This window comes from Echeneis naucrates, chromosome 18 (assembly GCF_900963305.1).
Source record: "Echeneis naucrates chromosome 18, fEcheNa1.1, whole genome shotgun sequence".
NCBI classification, from domain to species: Eukaryota; Metazoa; Chordata; class Actinopteri; order Carangiformes; family Echeneidae; genus Echeneis; species Echeneis naucrates.
The window spans coordinates 13,915,003-13,935,030 of record NC_042528.1 but is presented as its reverse complement, the minus strand read 5'-3'; the positions used below and the strand labels follow the sequence as shown (position 1 = coordinate 13,935,030).

At 41.1% G+C, this 20,028-nt stretch overlaps 1 protein-coding gene across 13 annotated transcripts in view; it reads right to left on the bottom strand.

The window, feature by feature from the left end:
• ehbp1l1a (EH domain binding protein 1-like 1a) overlaps positions 1-19,799 on the bottom strand; it is a 41,667-nt gene extending 21,868 nt beyond the window's left edge. Inside the window, exons 1-14 of one of the 13 annotated variants that reach the window (XR_003842152.1) lie at positions 19,405-19,799; positions 10,334-10,391; positions 10,111-10,206; positions 9,961-10,014; positions 9,643-9,821; positions 9,389-9,534; positions 6,601-6,660; positions 6,102-6,344; positions 4,936-5,085; positions 3,560-3,760; positions 3,299-3,451; positions 2,621-2,818; positions 2,335-2,391; positions 2,155-2,254 (exon numbers count right to left, since the gene is read on the bottom strand). Coding sequence is in view for 12 of the 13 variants with exons in the window: in XM_029526718.1 (XP_029382578.1) it covers positions 2,155-2,254; positions 2,335-2,391; positions 2,621-2,818; positions 3,299-3,451; positions 3,560-3,760; positions 4,936-5,085; positions 6,102-6,344; positions 6,601-6,660; positions 9,389-9,534; positions 9,643-9,821; positions 9,961-10,014; positions 10,111-10,206; positions 10,334-10,391; positions 19,405-19,508 (1,799 nt within the window). In the remaining variant the exon portion in view is untranslated. The remainder of the gene's footprint in view (positions 1-2,154; positions 2,255-2,334; positions 2,392-2,620; positions 2,819-3,298; positions 3,452-3,559; positions 3,761-4,935; positions 5,086-6,101; positions 6,345-6,600; positions 6,661-9,388; positions 9,535-9,642; positions 9,822-9,960; positions 10,015-10,110; positions 10,207-10,333; positions 10,392-19,404) is intronic. The other 12 variants (XM_029526718.1, XM_029526717.1, XM_029526721.1 and 9 more) reach the window with 12 other exon arrangements.
• Positions 19,800-20,028: the final 229 nt, after the last annotated feature.

Sequence of the window (20,028 nt, the reverse complement as noted above, 5' to 3'; positions counted from 1 at the left end):
ACCATCACACTTGTAAAGTCTTACCTGCAGTTTTGCTTTACCACTGCTGAGTTTACCACCTCCTGGCCAGTACTAGAAGTTGGCATCATGGCAGCATCTCAATGCTAGCTTTTACAATGGCAATGGAAGTCATCATTTGCGCGTCAAAATGGGTAGTGGGTGGACAGGGGCTTAATTCAGCTCCGTATCAACCGCCCCTCAGAGCATATATGAATGACATAACTACCCTGACCACCACAAATCCTTACACCAGGAGACTGCTGAGAAAACTGGAGGGAAATATCCGCTGGACCCACATGAAGATTAAACCATTCAAGTCACGCAGCATTTCTATAGTCAAAGGAATGCTGAGTGACCTTAAGTTCTTAATCAAAGAAGACCCTATACTAGCAGTATTGGAACAACCAGTCAAAAGCCTTGGGAGGTGGTATGTTGCAAGCCTGAAGGACAACAATCAAGTTCAACAGCTGCTGAAGAACGTCAGTGGAGGGCTGCAGGTTATTGACAGCACCGACCTGCCTGGAAAACTCAAGGCCTGGTGTCTGCATTTTGGACTGCTTCCTCGGGTACTGTGGCCCCTTACTACTTCTGAAGTTCCAATCTCAACGGTTGAGAAACTGGAAAGAAGGATCACAAGTTACATAAAAACTGAAGAAGTCCAAAGACATGCTTGTGAGCAGCAGCAACTTTAGTCACAGGCCACAAATGGACATCAGCCAGTGCAGTGGATATTATGGGACATATCCAGTAAGGAAGACCAGGCCTTGGCCTAACAACTAGGAGGCCAGGAATGCAACAGCAGCACCAGAGCAGAGGAAAATGATTGTGGTGGAAATACAGCATAAGGAGGAAGTGGCAAGATGTTACAAGGCTTCTCCCTTGGTAAGCAGGGCCAGTGGATGTGGCGGGACAGCGTGGAGAGGAGGAGGATCAGCTGGAGGTAGAGCATCTCAGTTTCATCATCAGAGCAACATATGACATTCTTCATCAAGCTTCATCAGTTGTTGTGTGAAGATCCAGGATGTGCCTATGTTTTGGTCCTGCCTCACTCAACCACATACTCACCGGGTGTAAGGTCAGCCTCACCCAAGGATGGAACACTTAGTGCCACAATCAAGTTCTTAAAAGCCTTGCTGCTATGCTGGCAGAAAAGTGTACCACCATTAGCTCCCTAACCCCAACACCACATGACAGCCAGCAAGTTACTTTCGTGCTGGCAGGGGAAAAAGCAACCATGAGCAGCATATCATCACTGATGTACAACCAGCTGCATGCAGCCTGCAACTTAAATATACCAGCTACTTGTGTTTCCTCCAGAGAGAGCAGTCACTACCCTCAGGCCTGACATTGTGCTCTGCTCTCCATCCTTGAAAAGAGTCTTCATTGTCAAGCTCACTGCTCCCTGGAAAGACTCAGTGGAGATATTCTATGAGCACCTGTACTACACTGAACTGGCAGCAGAAGCTCGGCAGCACGGCTGGAACAATGAGGTCCACCCAGTGGAAGTGAGGTGCAGAGGAATCGTGGCAGTATCTAACACCAGACTGCTAAGAGACGTGGGAATTGGAGGCTAGGGCCATCAGAGCCATGTCAGAGGCAGCTGAGAGGAGCAGTCAGTGGCTGTGGATGAAGAGACAGGATTCCTGTTGGGCCTCTTTGAAATGTTGAATGTAGGAACCCTGATCACCCCCGTAGGGCCTTCCTCAGGGTAGGGTGTCTAGTAGTTTACGGCGTAACACCTGATGAACCAGAGTTATACCACCAACGATGTTCCCAAAACAGCATTTTTGAAGATGTATCATACAACCGCACCCTGTCAAACTCAAGAAGGCCTTCTAGGTTTGTTGTTGTCTGTACAGGATGTCTGTACACCACATCCTGTTTTTTGATAAAATTAATTTGTTACTATGTATGACCACACAGCAAAAGTTCTTAGTGTCTTAGTCTACATGCAGCTTTGACAGTGTTTCATGAAAATATTCTTAGTAAAAGGACAAATCTACCTTTAAATGTATGACACTGTTAAATAAAATTCACAGCAATGTGCTTTGCACATCCAAGCATATTTTAGCCATGTATTTTACCTCAGTGCAGCTTTTTGTTACATGACAACCACACCAAACAAATCTGTGATAAGAGCTTGAATTCACCTACCCTGTAGATGCTTTGACAACTTTAATTCCAAATTGCAGGTCTTTTTTCCTCTCTGATACACTGGACTTATCTGGCTTCCAGCTGGTAGGGGGATCAGGAGCTGAACAATAAAACAATATAAGTTTACTAAGCTAAATATGTAATTAAGGTATGATGAATCAATTGCATATTCATGCTTACTGGTTGTGGCATTTTGGGTATCTTCTTCACTCAGTGTGCTCAACTGTCTGTTGAATTCTAAAATGAGAGTGCACAAACAAGATTACCCATAATGAGCTGAACATTCATGTTCATGTGCCTCCACACCAGCACAGGATGTGAGGAATTAAATGTTGGTATTCATAAATAAAAACAACGAGCACAGGAACACATGTGCTTGTATTGTGGATCGAAGTGGCCTTTTATTTTAATACTGAATGTTATCACATGGGAACAAAATTAATCTTGCTCCCTTTTTATTTTGTACCTGTGTCTTGTTCACCAAGGAAGGCTACAGCAGGTTGAGCTACATGAGGCTTAACAGGAAGTGGTGCAGGGAAAACAAGAGCAGAGGAATGTAAGGGTTCTACTGTAGGGGTGGCCTGGGCTTTACAGGAAGAAACAAATCCAGACTCTCCTTGAAGCTTCTCCTCTAATGGCTGATCAATGGACAGAGAGGATGAAGCTGACAGTAGGAAAGAGAGGCAGAGAAAATGGGAAGAAAGGCAACAATGGTTGAAATTATGTGTGTGTATGTCATTCAGACACACACACAAAGTAACGTGTATGTGTACACACATACACGTTAGACCTTACTTTTTTTCCCTCACATGCTGTGTATAAAGCAAATAGATCAACTCAACATCACATTTGAATAGTGAGGAGCATGTCTGGATGGGATTTTATTGTCTGCATTGTATTGTATTGTTGCGTCTAAGTTGCATAAAAAGTGTCTCTCCAGTTACACAGATATTTGCACACGTTTCAAACTCTATGAAGTAGGCAATGAATTGACTGAAATGCTGAAATAGTAAAGATGTACCAAAGATAAATGTTAGTAAATCACTATTTAGAGCAGAAGAAAAGGCACTAGTAAAAACATATAAAATGGCCAGGCACAGACTGCTCGATGAGGGAGGATGATAGCATTATAATCAAGGTATACCAGCATTACATGGCATCTCTATTCTCTGCTTTTTCTGCAACACTGTAGGCTGTCCATGATCACTGGCAGAGAGGTGCAGAAATTTAGGAGAGAGGCCTGTCTGTGCAAGAGGGGCCTGAGATTTTGGTGGCCTCCATTCACTTTGCCAGGAAGCTAGAAAAAACAGAGAAGGAAAAAGGTGGGAAGACAGCGGAAGAAACATGTCAATGTAAAGTGTCATCTACCCTGTCCTGCACTCAGTCACTGTCCATTGACCTGTACCTGTCTCTGGGGCAGTTGGCAGACTGGTGGGTCTGGTGAGGGCTGAGCTCAGCTGTCCCACATGGATAGGTTGAATTTTAGACTGTGTGGGAGCAGGAGGTGGTGGCAGTAAAGGAGGGAAGGAGCTGAGGGGAGTTGATGAGGAGGGGGTGATAGAAGAAAAAGATGGAACGCTCTGTGCTCTCCAGACACTAGAAAAGGCTGAGAGGAAGATGGGAATAATGACAGAGCAGAACCTGGATTACACCTTGTACCTCTAACAGCTCCTATGATGAAGATTTTGAGATTAAAAAGATATTAAGTGTATCTTGTCTTGATTAACATACACATCTATTAATTTCCATTAATTCAAGTTTGATGTGCCTATACAAGCAATTATTTGCACTATCTTCAAACAATGCTTGATTTTATATGGAATTGGTTTTTTTATACAAAAGGTTGGGCTATCTTATTGTAGGTTTTCCAGCTCGTAAATGCTCCCTGAGGAGTAGACTTTAGTGAATCTAGGTTTAAAGGGGCTTAATTGAAAGAAACTCTTAATGAACAGGTAGGCAATTTTATTACAGATTATGTTAAATTTGTTAAATATCTTAGCTTTTTACCAATGTGTTATTCCATGTTCTGCATAACCTTGGTTGGATGCCAGATTTCTTTTATTTCAGAGTCAATGTCAATATTGGACAGTGTTCTGGACAGCACTAGTAATACCAAAAATATAAGGATTAACACCAATAACTTAATGTAACATAATAATAATAATAATAATAATAATAATAATAATAATAATAATAATATAATAATAATTGCAAGACTAGAGGGCTTGCTATTTTATTTCGTAACAATATGCACAGTCGTTTAGCCTGGAGTCTATGCCAGCTGAACTACGCAATCTTCCACCACTATAGCCTCAGTGCAAATGCAACAAGAAACATAGTTGAAATTTGGTGTTCCAAGTAGTAATTGTCTCCTTTTGTTCTCATACGCAATGGTAGTTCCTCATATCTACTATCTATTACTAACTCTATATAGGTTCATATTTGATCAGTCTCATTTACTTGAAAATATCTGTGATAGTGCAATTAAAGTATAACTGGTGTTACACAGTTATTTTACTGCCCTTATGTCTGCACATATAGATAGTTTTTTTATGATAAATGATAATGGGGAAGTTTCTGGTTCCTCTTCATGGGAGACCTTCAGGTTGAAAATGAGAGGCCACATTATTTCATTTGAGTTAAGAAAAGGGACTTGACTATTGTCTCAAGGATATTGAAAACGCGCTTCCAGATGCTAATGTAATTGGTACTCATTGTGAAAACTGGGATAAAACATACTACATTTGGAGCTTCAGCTATTTGAGCTTGACTACTCATTACCTGTTTGTGAGGTTTCAGAGGATGTAGAAGGAGAAGAAGTGTAAAGGGCTTCAGGATGAGTGGAGGTGGGAAAGACCAGGGCCTCCAGAGCCTCAGCTGGACGGGAATCACAATGAAAGCTATGGGGCCTTCGAGAAGCTGATATGGCCACTTAAAGGTCATTAGATTTGGGAAATGGTAGAAAGAGAAAAGAAAAGGAAAAAGTGGGAAGCTAAACCAAAAGAAAAAAAAATATTAAGTGAAAATCTTGTGATTCTATCTTGTTCTCCATAAAAAAACATTACATTATTGGCTTACTTTCAAAATAAAACGAATAACTTGATTTGGATAGTTTGTCACTTTGGACAGTATACACATTTTTTTTCTTTCCAAGAGGGCAATGATAAGATATATACCATAATTTGTATGTTTAATGTGTTAGAGTTGGGACATGGTGAGCATTCAGGAGAAATTTTCATGGGTTGCCACACCAATATTTGTACTTAATTTTGATCAAAAATGTATTCATGTGTATTCAGGACTGCCCCTTGTGGTTTGTGACTCTCTGTGACAAAAAGGTGTCAACAGACAGCGGTAGTTCCTTCTAAAGTAGGTAAACTGTGGTATGCGACATTCAATCTCAAGGTGATAATCAGCCAACATTACTAATAAGTATCTACATGAAAATTTCACTCTCTCTTTTGAACCGAATCTCTAAAAATTCTGGATATCTATCTAATATTGGCCACGAGCAATTTCTTTTGAAAAGCTGCATCTATCCAGTGTGTAACGTAATTTCCTCTGCACGGTTCCATAACAAAACAACAGTAATTTTCCTTTTCCATTTTCAACAATCAAAATAACCGGTTGTATGCCAATATTGTATCTGTGAAATTTAGTAGTTTATAAATTATTTTAGTATACTATTCATTAATACTTCTACTAAGGGTTTTCCAAATAAAGCTCTACTCCAGTTGAAAGGTCCCACAAAAAATGCATTTGCCCCATCCAGTATCCAGCCCCAAGTATTAATAGCTTGTTTTTAATATCAAAATGTGTTCTTAATAATCAGATTAATGCAAAATTATATACTTAAACTAATACAAGATAAACATTTGAACCTGCAACAGAAGCAAAAAGATGCTCAATCATAGCACATAGGGTGAGGAACATCTGTTCTCTGATACCTGATCCAGCACTCGGCTGAAAAATTTTGGGAAGTGCAGGAGGATGAGCACGTGTAAAGGCTGGTATTGAGTAGGCATAAGCAGAAGGCCGAGCCGGCTGGCTAGTGCATGGTTGTCGTGTGTGGATTCGCAATAAAGACGATGGAACAGAGTGGTCTGGGGGTTTGGGTAGAGGTTGGCAAAATGGGGTTGAGATGGTGGAAGAAATGCCAGAGGACGTTTTCCAGTCCATCTCTGAGGTTACTGGGTAGAAGATAAGAAATGAGATGAATGGAGATGTGAAAATAAAGAGTGGACAGCGATGAGTGTTAAACCAAACCACAGACACTTTCTATTCTCCATTTTCATGCGCCTAAAAATAAATTTGGTTACTTTGAGCATCATTGATGTATATTATATTATTATCTTTAGTTGCATGTGTCAACACAGTAAATTGTAAAGATGGCCAGATGGAACCAATGAGGAAGGAGGATGAGTGAATCAGGGTACACAAAGATACCTGTGGGGCCCGATTCAACTGCAGGTCTCCAAGCCAGATCCTGAACTCTTGCAGCAGAAGCTGTTTTAGAAAGAAAATAATAACAGCAGACAGAGAAATTGAAAGAAAGGGGAAGCAAGACTTATAGAGGAAAAAAAAATAGCAATGACAGAATAGGGATATTAGGGGCCAAAAATTGCACCCACATTTCAAGGCTGTCATCAGAATGAATTCATGTATACTATATGTATACTATACAATATACTGGTATTCACTCATGGGCAAAAAAACTAAACAAAACAAAACTATGGATTATATCTCCAAGTTAAAAGCAGAATCTGAATTTTAACCAAATCTTTTCATACTGTTACAATAGTAGACAAAGAGGAATCTCAATTTTGGTCCATAAGAGACTACTATTTACTTTAACGATGTTCCAAACGATGATCCAGCCTTCTTCCACACAGTTTTTTTGCAATTATCTGACACATCAGTCATCCCAACTACGATCATAGGAGGGGACTTTAACATAGTCCTGAATCCTTCTATAGATCGTTCCCATAACTTGACACACACTCACACACAAAAAAAATAAAAAAAATATCACAATCAGCCACAGTCCTTAAAGAATATATAGATGACTTTGGACTTGGCGATGGCTGGAGACTCAAAAATCCAACCAAGAGGGAATACGCCTTCTTCTCCCCAGTGCACCACTCTTTTTCAAGAATTGACTTTTTCCTCTCAAACAACTCTATCACACAAAAAAAATAAATTAATTAATAATCAAAAACAGTATACACTATAATTACTATACAACTTTTAACACTATAATCAGTGATCATGCACTGGTTCCCTCCACCTTCAAATAGAATCCATCCTGAAACCATCACCCACTTGGCGCTTTAACGCCTCTCTACTAAAGGATCCAGAATTTGACGTGATAAGAAAGAAGGAATGGAAAAACCTTTAGGAAACAAATGACTCTCCAAATTTATTTTTTACTTCTGATCTGGGAAGGCCATAATCAGAGGCAAAATTATATCTTATTCCACTTATCAGAAAAACTAATTTGCATCTGGACGTTGCCTGCTAGCATATGCCATCTTTGCCCATACATCTACCTTCTGTGCTCTACAATATTACTCTCTCTGATAAGGTGATAACTCTTCTCTATGGCAATATTTTTACCCTCCACATCCAGGATCATAACGTCAGCTCCCTGGACAGCAACACCTAGAGCATGCATTAGGGGTGTTCCTCTCCTCCACAACCCTGGGTTGATCTTTGGCTCTGAGGGGTCTACCTGGCCGACCTCTCTCGCCCCCACGTGGGGTTCTGCTCTGGCGCCCTGTCTGGGGTTCCCTGTGGCTCTGGGGCCTGCTCGCTGTCCCAGGGTCTGGGGGTGTCTGGGGGTGGCTGGCTTCTCCTGTCATGCCCCTGTTGCTGTGCTGCACTGAAGGGTGGGTTCTGGTTGGGGTATTTCCAGATTACCTGGGGCCTCTGCCCTGCCTGTGGGTTAGCAATTTTAAAGACCAAGCTTAAAAATTTTCTGTATGAGAGAACTTATAGTTAAAAAGTCAAAGTCCATCTACTCTTTAGCTATGCTATTACAGGCCTATAGGGGAGGAATGAGCAGCCTCCCCCAAATGCCCTGACAATAACCATGCTTCTTAAAATTACCTGTTTCTCCCAGTTCTAAGCATGTGTACTGCATTTACTAACCATGTTCTCCTAAAGTCTGCATCCTCCCAGCTGCAGGCAGTGACGCATTGCAATCCCATGTTCCTGCAATGCCTGCTGTTCATCCTCATGAATTCCATACTACAGCACCCCCCCCACCCCGGAGCCTGGTTCTGCCCGAGGCATCTGCCTCTTCTGCCACTGTTGCCAAGTGCTTGCTCATCGGGGGATCTGTTGGGTCTCTTTAAATAATTTTATAAAGAGTTTGGTCTAGACCTGCTCTATATGTAAAGTGCCTTGAACTTTACAACGATTTAGTAAAGTAGTATAGTAAAGTAAAGTACTATGATTTACTTTGTTATGATTTGGCACGATACAAATAAATCTGATCTGAATTGCGCTTACATCACGCTTCACCCATGACACAAACTTTCCAATATTTTACTTCTCACAGCCACAGTCCGGTACACCACATACACCCTACACAAGATTTTAATGCACCACATCTTGGGGGACAGACCAGGGCGGGTTCAGGGGGCACTTCATCAGGGCAGGCTGCAGTCCTTAAGGTCAAAGGACCTAAGGACCCCCCACCCTCCTCTCCTTTCCCCCAATCTTAACGCATCACACCACATCCAGGGTCACACGGTCACACACACGGTCACACACACACGGACACACACACACAGTCTGTGGGGAGTTGAGGGCTCCTCCCAGTGCTTGGGAAGATTCCTCCTCCTGCAGTCTCTTTGGTCCACGTGTGCCACTGTGCTGGCCCCCCACCCCTGCACCCTCCCTGGATGGGAGGTGGGGTTCGTGGTGTGAGATGTCGGTGGATTGGGGGGGGGGGTTTAAAATGTCAACAAGCTTACCTCTTACATTACCTAAATTATAATGACAAACCTTGAAGTTGTTACTTATTATCAAATAAAAACTATGGCCACAGAGACCAGGTTATTGAGTTATTATAAAGAAGTAGCTGAGAAAAGTCTGATCTAATAGCTTTATGTTGTTGTTCTCCTCATCACTTTGAACTTGATAGTCATTGATTAAAGGATCAATTCCAGAGGACATTCTAAGTCGTCTCAAAATCACCCCAGGAATTCTTGTGTTTCTCTGGTCTTACCTGTAATATGAGCAGCATATCCTGATGCAAAGTTGGCCCGTCTCTCCTCCCCAACTTCGTCATCACTGTCATTAAAATCCTCCAGATTACCAATATCACTCTGTTTCATACTCATTAGACTGGCCAAACTCTGCATGTCCTCATCTCTGCAGAAAACATAGAAAAAGGATCCTCTTATAACACCAAATGTACAAGAGGATATGTGTCCAGAAAGATCAGCACTGGTCTTAAAAAGTGCTTCGCTCCTGACTTACGTTGCCTTCCCCTCTTTGAGAAAGATACAGGACAAGTTGAGTTTCAGTGTGGCATCAACCACTTTAGCAGACAGTGGTTTCAGCTTCAGCGTTACATCATACTGAGCCGGTGTGGCACTAGCATACTTCTTCATGTTGATATCCGCTGATGCCAGAATCTTCCTATGGCCTTTTGTTTCCTACAAACAAACAAAATTGGTAGTCACTTCAAGACTGAAAACAGACTAAAAGCTTCCATCTAACAGTCTTACAATTAAATGTTGATTAATTAAATTATATGAAAGCATGGTTTTGCATAAACAGACAAAGCAAATTCACATTTTCAATGACAAAGGTCCAGTCTTTGTCTTCAAACTCCTCTGCAGTAGGTTCCTGTTAGAAAAAAAACAATGAGCGGATGTCTGAGCATGATCCACATAATAACAGAGATACTTTCTAATCAACTGAGTGGAGATTTAACACAGTTACCTTGAAGAGTGTGACAGTGATGTCTAAACTCTCTGGAACTTGCCAAAACACCAGGCCTCTGTAGGGGTTCTTAATCCCTGGCTGCCAACTGTGAAGCTGACAGAGGGTTAGGGCGTTAGAGCGTTTTTTAAATACAGAATTTATTCTTTACAATCATCATAATTTGGTATGACTCTGATGCCTTCTTAAATGTTTCAAAATGAATTTGAGCTTCCTTTCTTACCTTTGTGCTGTGGCGTCTGCTCCTCCTGATCCACACGACTCTCAGTTTGTCTGGTTGCCTAAAATCACAGCAGAACACGAAGAGCATTTCAACATCCTCTACTGATGCTGGTAGTGTCTTCCTGTGTGTTACACATCATAAAGAATCGTTAGTGAGTGGCAATGTTGAGGTGTTGACATGTCGGAACAGTTATTTTGAACATTTGTTAAAAAATAGTGTTAGAAGATTGCAGTACACTTGTTATGAATGCTAAATTTTCATTGTGCTGTGACCCATGTATACATTTCACAGTTCAAGACTCAAAATATTAATTTCATTCATTCAGTTCATGTAGTGTATGAAGTCTCAAACAGAGTGAATTAGCCATCATAGACTGTCCCACAGGCCACTGGGGACAGGATTACTCAGTCGAGGAGTACTCAAAATCTGCACTACTTCAGTTTCCAACGGGAAAAGAGATTGAGACAAACTGTTTGCCTCAGAGACAAAGATGAACACTGAAAAACTGTCAAAGAGAAAGCATCCTACCTGATTTTAATGATCTTCAGCTCTTATTTCAAAGTCCACATCAAATAAAGGTAATGCCCAATTCTTTTTTATGAAGTCAGCCTGGGTTCTATATGAATTCTATGATAGTATAAAAATAATCCCTCTATAAGAAAAGGTTCAAAGCCTGTAGTCAGACACTGACATGTGATGTGATGACCATAGATTGTATATAAAAATGCAAATATCTACACCGATTATCCCATTAGGGTCTTGGGGGGCAGGGGGCGAGCGCCACCGGCTCTTGAAAACCCATTTTTTCTGGTTTCAAAGACAATAGGTGATGTCATAGCAGGTTGTCACTTGGTCATGACTTCTTTGTGATGCCACAATAAAGTTTTGGGTTTTTTTTTGTTGTTTTTAAGTTGATTGCATAATCCATAATAGCACCATGCACAAAACAACTATGGCTTTCTTAGAATAATAGCATAATAAATAATTTAATAAATATTAATATTTATTTACTGAATAGGACAGACAGTCCAGCTGATAGATCTGTCTTTAGAATACACAGGTATTTGAACATGAGTCAGAATACTGGCCTAAATTTTGTTGTGATGTAGCTCTATAAAACACTATAATTATTTTCAGTTCATCTTTCAAAACATGGAGGTCTGAACCACATCTCAAGATAATAAATCTGATCATTTATTGCAGTAGCACTTCAGGAAAAAAATAGATGTGCTACGGAACCACCTGCACATTAATGCTAGTAGGACAAAGGAGGTGGTGATCGACTTCAGCCGGAAGCCACTCAATATTGTGCCAATGAACATCTGACAGAGATCATGGAGGAATATAAATACCTGAGTGTTCACCTAAACAATAAACTGGACTGGTCAATCAACACCGATGCACTGTACAAAAAGGGACAGAGTCGTCTCAACCTACTGAGAAGACTGAGGTCCTTTGAATTGTCCAGGCCTCTGCTAAGGACTTTTCTACAACTCAACAAGTGGTGGCCTCTGCCATTTTTTATGCAGTGGTCTGCTGGAGCAGTGGAAGTTCAGAGAGAGAGATAGATAGATAACTTTATTGTCTGTTCCAAGTAAAAACCAGAAATTCCTCTTTTGTCACGGCTTAGGACAAAATTAAAGGCACCTGAACATTAAAAACATTCCAACACAATCAAAACACACACATTACAGCAGATAAAAACAAGTATAAACACATAAAAATTACTAAAAACCCTAAAAAAAAAAAACAAAACAAAACGGTGCAGTCTATTTTTTAATATTGGGAGCGGCTATTGCAGAGGGGATGAAGGATTTTTTTGTATCAATTTTTCCTGGCCAGTGGGGTTCGGAAACATCTGCCTGATGGGAGCATTATGAAGGAATAGTGGAGGGGATGGGAGGGATCCTCAGCGATGAGAGTGGTTTTCCACATAACAGTTTTGTTTTGTGTTTGATTGTGAGGAAATTGAACCAGGTTGGGATATTATAGGTGAGGATGGATTCAGAGAGTTATTTGTAAACCAGACTTAAAATGTTCTTAATGATGTTAAAAGAGCTGAGCTTCCTGAGCAGGTGCAGACGCTGTTGGGCCTTTTTGTAGACAGCATCTGCATGTTGTCCAAAGGACAGGCAGAAATCAATCTCTGTCCACAAATGTTTAAAAGTCTGCACCTGCTCCACACACAGTTTATGGATCTTCAGGGACAGGAAGAGGCTCAGCAAGCTGGTCAACTGGACAACTCATCCCACCCCCTTCATGCCACTGTGGGCTAACAAAGCAGCTCCTTCAGCAGCTGCTGCATCCGCTGTGCAAGAAGGAGCGCTACAGCAGGTCGCTCATTCCAGTAGCTATCAGATTGTACAACACCTCTCTGTCACAGCTATAAAATATGCACTCTGGGCTATAAAATTTTTTTGCACTACTGGCAGGCTTTATGCTTTATCTTCACTCCCTCATCACATACACTGTACTGTATTGCACTGTTGGACATAGTGTCTCAACCTCATAGTTTGAACCTCTTTTTTATATTTTATGTCACTTTATTATGTTACATCACTTTATCATCACCACTGCCACTTCACATTTCTTGTACTTCTATTCCTTCTTCTGTTCTGGCACTTCTTTACCTGTGGTTGCTGCTGTAAAGACCAAATTTCCCATACATGGGATAAATATAGTCCAATCTTACTTACTGAGATAATTCAGTCTGGACCAAAGGTGTGGACTGAGCCACGCTATAGCTAAAAGTATACACCACTTCCCCAGACACACAAGTGAGCAAGTGAATCCTTCTTCAAAAGCACTTCAAGGAGTTACTGTGTTTTGAATAATTACATATGTCCCTTTACTATTGTTTAATGGCTACAATAAGCAATATTTTCATCTCCCGCTAATGTCAGTGTCTGAAAAATCAAATCAAATCAGATTTATTTGTATAGCGCCAAATCATAACAAAGTTACATCAAGGCGCTTTACATGTAGAGCAGGTCTAGACCAAACTCTTTATAAATTTATTTAAAGAGACCCAACAGATCCCCCGATGAGCAAGCACCTGGCGACAGTGGCAAGGAAAAACACAAGACAAGATGATCAGTCAAAAACAAATGACAGAGCAAGCTGTACACACAAGTTCATCTGTGCACTGTCAAAGCACTGAGAGTAGAAAATGAAAAACTTGTGACAGTGAAAGAAATAATGACTGCTGAGCACAAACATCTCTGCTCTGTGTGTGCCTCTCTTTGTGATTGTGTGTGTGTGTGTATCTGAATTAAGGCAAAACATACATAAACTTAGCTCAAAAAGTAAGGAAATCTGTGTTTGGTAGATTATTACTTTGTTGTAACAATGCTCTTTGGCAATAAATCTTACACCACTGAGTGTGTTTATTTCCCTTTGAAATGGTGCCACATTTGTAAGGTAAATGCATTTGTGGCATGAGTGGCAAAGCTGGATAAGTGGATGCGCCAATGGAAATTTTGCCAAATCTTCTTTGATAATGCCAAACAGCTTATTCTTTTCTTTCTTACTTACTTTTGTTTGGTGTTTGGTGGACTGGATGATTGAAGTTTGAAGAAACAACACATATTGGCAATTTAACAATTCCTTCATTTAACAAACTGGAGCCTCAGTAGCATGTGGAAGAACCATACCAGACCATAACAGCCTGGCACCTCCTCCTCATGCCGGTCACCAGCCTGGTCACACTGCTTTGGGTGTGGCATCCCATTCTTCAACCAGCATTTGACGCAAGTCAGCCACTGTGGTTGTGTTGACTCAACCAGCACACTCAAGCTGATCCCAGTGTGAGTGTCCCAGTGTTCAGTGGGGTTGAGGTCAGCACTGCTGGCAGGCCATTCCATCCTGTCCACTCCAGAATTCTGGAGCTAGTTTTTGATAAAACCTGCTCTGTGGGGGGCGAGCGCTGAGTTAAGAGTTCAGCCCCTGACAGTGGAGATATGGAATCGCCTCTGGTTGCAGAATCTTAGGCATTGAGATTGCCTCCTATGAAGACAAGCCTCACTTTTCCAGTGAGGGAGTTTCTGCCCCACACAATCACACTGACTCCACCAAAAGATGTTACTCTATTGGCGCAGCAATCAACATAGTGTCATAACATTCCTCCACATGATCAGGATCCAGTGCACATGTTGCCAACATGGTGAAGGGTAGTCATGGCAGGCCTTCTGGCAGCCCTCTGAGACCGGAATTGGCTGCGTGCAATCTGTTCTAGATTGTCTGGGCAGAGAGCTGTCGGTCATATCTTCTTCCAAACCTTGACTGCCAATCTGTAGAAGACAGCCTTAGTCCTGTGAGGGTGAGGTGTGTCGTGTTCTTGGGATGCCCACTTCAAAGCTTGATGTTTAAAACAAGAATCAATGGCAACAGCAGGATAAGCTGGCATTATCATAGAAGATTTGGCAAATTTTTCATGGAGTCATCCACATACTCAACTCTGCTGCTCATCCCACAAATGTACAGTATGTTCCTTACAAATGTGGCACCATTTCGAAGGGAAATAAGCAGGCTTTCCAACACTATAAGATTTATTGCCAAGAAGCAACGTTACAACACAGTATTAATCTACCAAACAAAAATGTCCTTACTTTTTGCGCTAAGTTTATCATTTATGAATAGTGTAGCACTTCCTGGTCTCGAGTTCAATAACTTCAGAGTCAAATCATTATCTACAAGTTGTTGACTAATAAAAGTCTTGATTCTCCTGTCATGGTCACTGGAAACTGTTCCTGGAGGTGGAATAGTCATTCCACAAAAACTCATAACTACACTGTCATCTGAGCAAACTCAATCCAAACTCATACCATTAGGTATTCATTCATTTCCAAAAAAGATTAAGTAGATTTTTGGATTTTATTAAAATATACTTTTTGTGTAATTTTGTGCAGCAAAAATTACTTAGGTTAAATGTTCCATCTTTATCTGATCAGGAGTTCTGCTCATTCTTTAGAGTAGTAATAGTGAAAAATCAGCTCCAAAGCATCTAATGCTCTAAATATCTGACTGTAATAAGCTGTACTATAATAAACTCAGACCCACTTCTCACTCTCAGATCAGAAAATTAGAGGACTGATATGAAAGACTTTTGATCTGCAATCAGCTGACAGCTAGGCATCTGAAGGATAAATTCTGATTGGGTGTGACATCACCCAGCGGAGCCAAAAGGAGCTCCAATGTGAGTCTAGAAATCAATGCAAATATGGCAGCTGAGAATGGATGGACAAACACACAGAGGAATACCAGGAATGCTCTGGACAAAGAGTCAAACTATTCCAAATCTGAACTAACTTCCTTCCCACCTCTACAGACCAGAGTCATGGTCACATGCAAACAAATCAGGGCTCGTTAGAAAGAGCTCATTCTTTTGTTCAAGAAGAAAAAAAAAATGCATATTGTATTTGACTGTGAATAAAAAATCTAATCTCTAAATTAAATTTTTAAATATGCTGGTTAAGCCCCAAAATTTGTCAGTATGATAAAATTTGCCAAGTAGTCACAACCTGGACAAGAGAGAGGGAGAGCTGGAGATGTGAACAGAAATAGATGCCTGCTACGCTAAACTTCGCAGAGGCTTAATAGCAATCCTCCACCTGCTGTACTATTTATTACACACATGTTTCAGTGTTGTCGCAACAGGCTGACCTACAAAAGTACTATGGTGTATCTAGCAACTCTGGTCTGTAGATCAGGACAGAGTCGACAAACATAACACATTCACATCGGATTTGGTGCATGTAAACAACTATGTATAAATGTTTGTTTTCTTCAGTCTGGAGAAAGAGCTGTTTGAATGAAGTAGCTTTTCAGATGGACTCAATCCTGATCCTCCTCTGTAATTTAAATGTAGGTGTTTTTGCACGTTTTCTTTTACAGTTCAGCAAAGACTGCCCATATAGCTCATCTACATTTCACAAATTCTTGTAATAGCCTGTTTGTGATATCAAACATACATAGCCAGTGAAGTCTTAAGTCTAAACTCCTGACAAACCCATCTTTTTAGGATTCAGGGACTCCAATAAGTCACTGCTCCTGGTTATTGTACACCAATAAACAGTGAAGCATTCAGTGTTCTTCATCAGAACTGTCAGTTTCAGATACTCCCTCCCACAGTTTCGCAAAGTCAGAATGTGTAAAGGATTGGAAAGTAAATTGGGCTTTAACTTCTCCTTTCATGTAAACACTATGAATAAAAAAAAAAAAATTAAAAAAATCAATTTCCTGGCTCCTGATGACCAGCAGGATAACTCTAAGCTTAAGTGGAGGTCAGAGTTCGGATCTTGCAGAGACTAGAAAAACGTAATTTTTGTCAGAGGTCAAAGGTTTGTGCTGCTCATGCATTGATAATATTAAGCCAAAACATTTATCAAAAGTGAACGCCTGAAAGAACATCTCAAAGACAATCAAGAGAAATGTAAGACTCAGTGTGTGTGAGTGTAAAAGCAAGCGTGTTTCTTCTTTCTACTAGATTTTTTAAGAGGTTAAGACATATATTTCACGCATAATGAGTTGTAGAGTAACTGTTCAACAGTTGAGGTTAATCAGGTTACGCAAGTAGCAACATCACTGAGGAACTGTGGAGATATGTGGGTCTGTATTGAAATGCCAGAAGTGTCTATATCTCATCTGAACTCTGCTCACTCATTTGAACAGTTTTCATGAAAATCACCTCCAAATTCTGGCTATACAAGCAGCTGAAAGCTAGGACACTGATTGGCTGTATATATTTGAGGCTAGATTTCACCATAAAAGATGGAAGATAAGAAATGCTGTGTAAACACACAGAAGTAAAGCAACAATGTTGCAGACAAAGGGTGTGACCGATCCAAATCTCATCCAAATTCATTCATGAGTTTGTTGAGTGCAGTAAATGTCATACACACACAAAAAAAAAAACACAGGCTCTTGAGTTTAAAGTAGAACAATAGCATTCTAAAAACAATTTGACTTTTGGAAGCATATACACTTTCATGGGCCTAATAATGTGTGCTGTTCCTCTGCCATTTTGTTTGTTCTTGTTTTTGCTCCTCCCTTCCAGGTTGTGTTTGCCAGCTCCTCCCACCTTGTTGAGCTCACCTGCTCCTCGTCTAGATAAGCCTTGCCAAAACCAAGATGTCTCACTCTCCCTCTGGTTGGATGGTTTGGTTTCTTGGTGACACATAGACACTTACTCATTGTGTATCCAACACATCTCATCTCACTGCAGATAACTGCCTTATAGACAAAGGGTTTCTTTTTACTTTATCATTAATACATTTATGATTAATTTAACTGGTCACTGTGCGGTCCTCCATCCTGTGTTATGCTCCTGAATGAGCTGGGCATAACAAGTGTCAAACACAAAAATATTAAGAGGCAGATGAGAGAAAAAAAAAAAGTAAAACGAATATGTAGTATGTGACAGTAATGGGGTCTCCATTCGCTTAAGCAGGCATTATTGTGATGGATTAATGACATTTAATAATTTCACCAAAGGCATGAAAGTGTCTTAATGGTTGTTTGTCTCTGTATGTCAGCTCTACAGATAAATCCTCCAGGAGACCTCCACCCCTTGTGCAACTGTCTATATAAGGAGCATAGATAATGACATAAGAAAAATTTATTTTAACTTTGTGAGTCATAATTTCAACTATCCATTGTTAATATTTCATTTGGCTCCAGCCCCCCCCCCACAATATATATATATTTATTACATATATGATTATTATTTATGATGGACATTGGAAGCAAACAAGAATAAAAGTATCTTGAAAACTTCTAAGGAACAGTGGGAATGTTCAATAGCGGCAGACATGCTGATACAGGTCTGTGTGCATGATACCTCTTGGATATTGCATAAACAGAGCAACAGAAAGCTAGGCTTCTAAACAAGACAGGGCTGGACGAGTGGAAACACATGCTGACTTCATACTGAGTAATGACACTCGAAGGAACTGAGATTCTTCACATAACGAAGTCAAAGCAGTTTGCTAGGCCATTAACCTCTATCACGTCTTAAACATAGGGATGCTGAAAATGAAAGTGCAAATAATGTTGTTTCAGTGAAAGACTACTTCAGATTAGGGCAAAAGATGAAATATGATCATAGTATGAAAACCATTTAAGTACTGAAAGTTGTCTCTATATTTGTCTGATACTGATTGATCATATAATTTATGGGCCTTACCTCAATCGTGTTTTCAGATTCTGTATTTGCCTTTTGTGTTTAGTTGTGTATTTGGCAAAATTATGGTAGAATAAACTGCTATATTTCCACTACTGTCAGTGTCAGTGTGCGTGTCAGTGTGTCTGTGTCTGTGTCTCTGTGTGTCAGTGTCTGTGTGTGTGTGTCAGTGTCTGTGTCAGTGTCAGTGTGTGTGTGTGTGTGTGTGTGTGTGTGTGTGTGTCAGTGTCTGTGTCTGTGTCAGTGTGTGTGTGTGTGTCTGTGTCTCTGTGTGTGTCAGTGTCTGTGTGTGTGTCTGTGTCAGTGTCAGTGTCAGTGTGTGTGTGTGTGTGTGTGTGTCTCAGTGTCTGTGTCAGTGTCAGTGTGTGTGTGTTTGTGTGCGTGTGTGTCAGTGTCAATGTCAGTGTGTGTGTGTGTGTGTGTGTGTGTGTGTGTGTCTGTGTCAGTGTCAGTGTCAGTGTGTGTGTGTGTCTGTGTCAGTGTCAGTGTGTGTGTGTGTGTGTGTGTGTGTGTCTGTGTCAGTGTTGTGTGTGTGTGTGTGTGTGTGTGTGTGTGTGTGTGTGTGTGTGTGTGTCAGTGTCAGTGTCAGTGTGTGTGTGTGTGTGTGTGTGTGTGTGTGTGTGTGTCGGGGTCATATGAGCAGTATGCCCTCAGTGTAAAACCCTGACTGGAGCCCCGTTGCTGGTGACAGCGCATCTCTGAATGTCTGCCATTTTGTCTTGTTTGGTTTTTGTGGCATACACAACTTGTTCACCAGAAAAATGTTGTGTGTGAAGTCCAGCATCAATTCTCTGTTTGTATCCAATATGGCTGGAAGTCCCAGAGTGCCCCACAGAGTTCCCACCACACAAACACACCTGTCCCGGTGTTAGGGGAGTGCACAGGCTCTTACCATTTCTTGGTGCACTCTATCGTCAGTTCTTGAAAGGAAGCAGCAAACTGGAACTTGGACGCCTTCTTTCCCACCCGCTGGAGCCGCTTCCACACCGAAGTCATGGTCGGACTTGTCGGGTAACTCTCCCAAAAACACGGTAAGGCGACATTAACCTGGACGTGGATGGAGAAGCTCGACCCGCCGCTCTGTCTGCTGGGCCCGGCCGACACACACTGGCTGAGGAGGGGCGAGCTGCAACTCACACAACCGGGAAACGACACAACTGGAACTTTCGAAATAAAAGCACGGAGTCACGGAAGGGGAGGCGGGTACTTGCACCGAATCGTGATAAATAAATGAATCAACTAAAAATTGAATAGGCTTTGGTGCAAGTCTGGAAACCACCTTGCCGCCAAATCCATTCTACATGACACTGCAAGGCACTTCTATTTATCACACTTCAGAAATATATAAAATGGATAAAGGAGGGGGGAGTGCATTCACCAGCTGCAATCTGCCAGCCTTTAAGAGCTCATTCCTGCCACACCCACCCTTAGCAACTTTTGTTTCTTCAGGGTTTGACTTGTTTGTAATCCTGGTTCCCCCAGTTTTACTGATGCCCTTAGCTCAGGACCTGCTCTG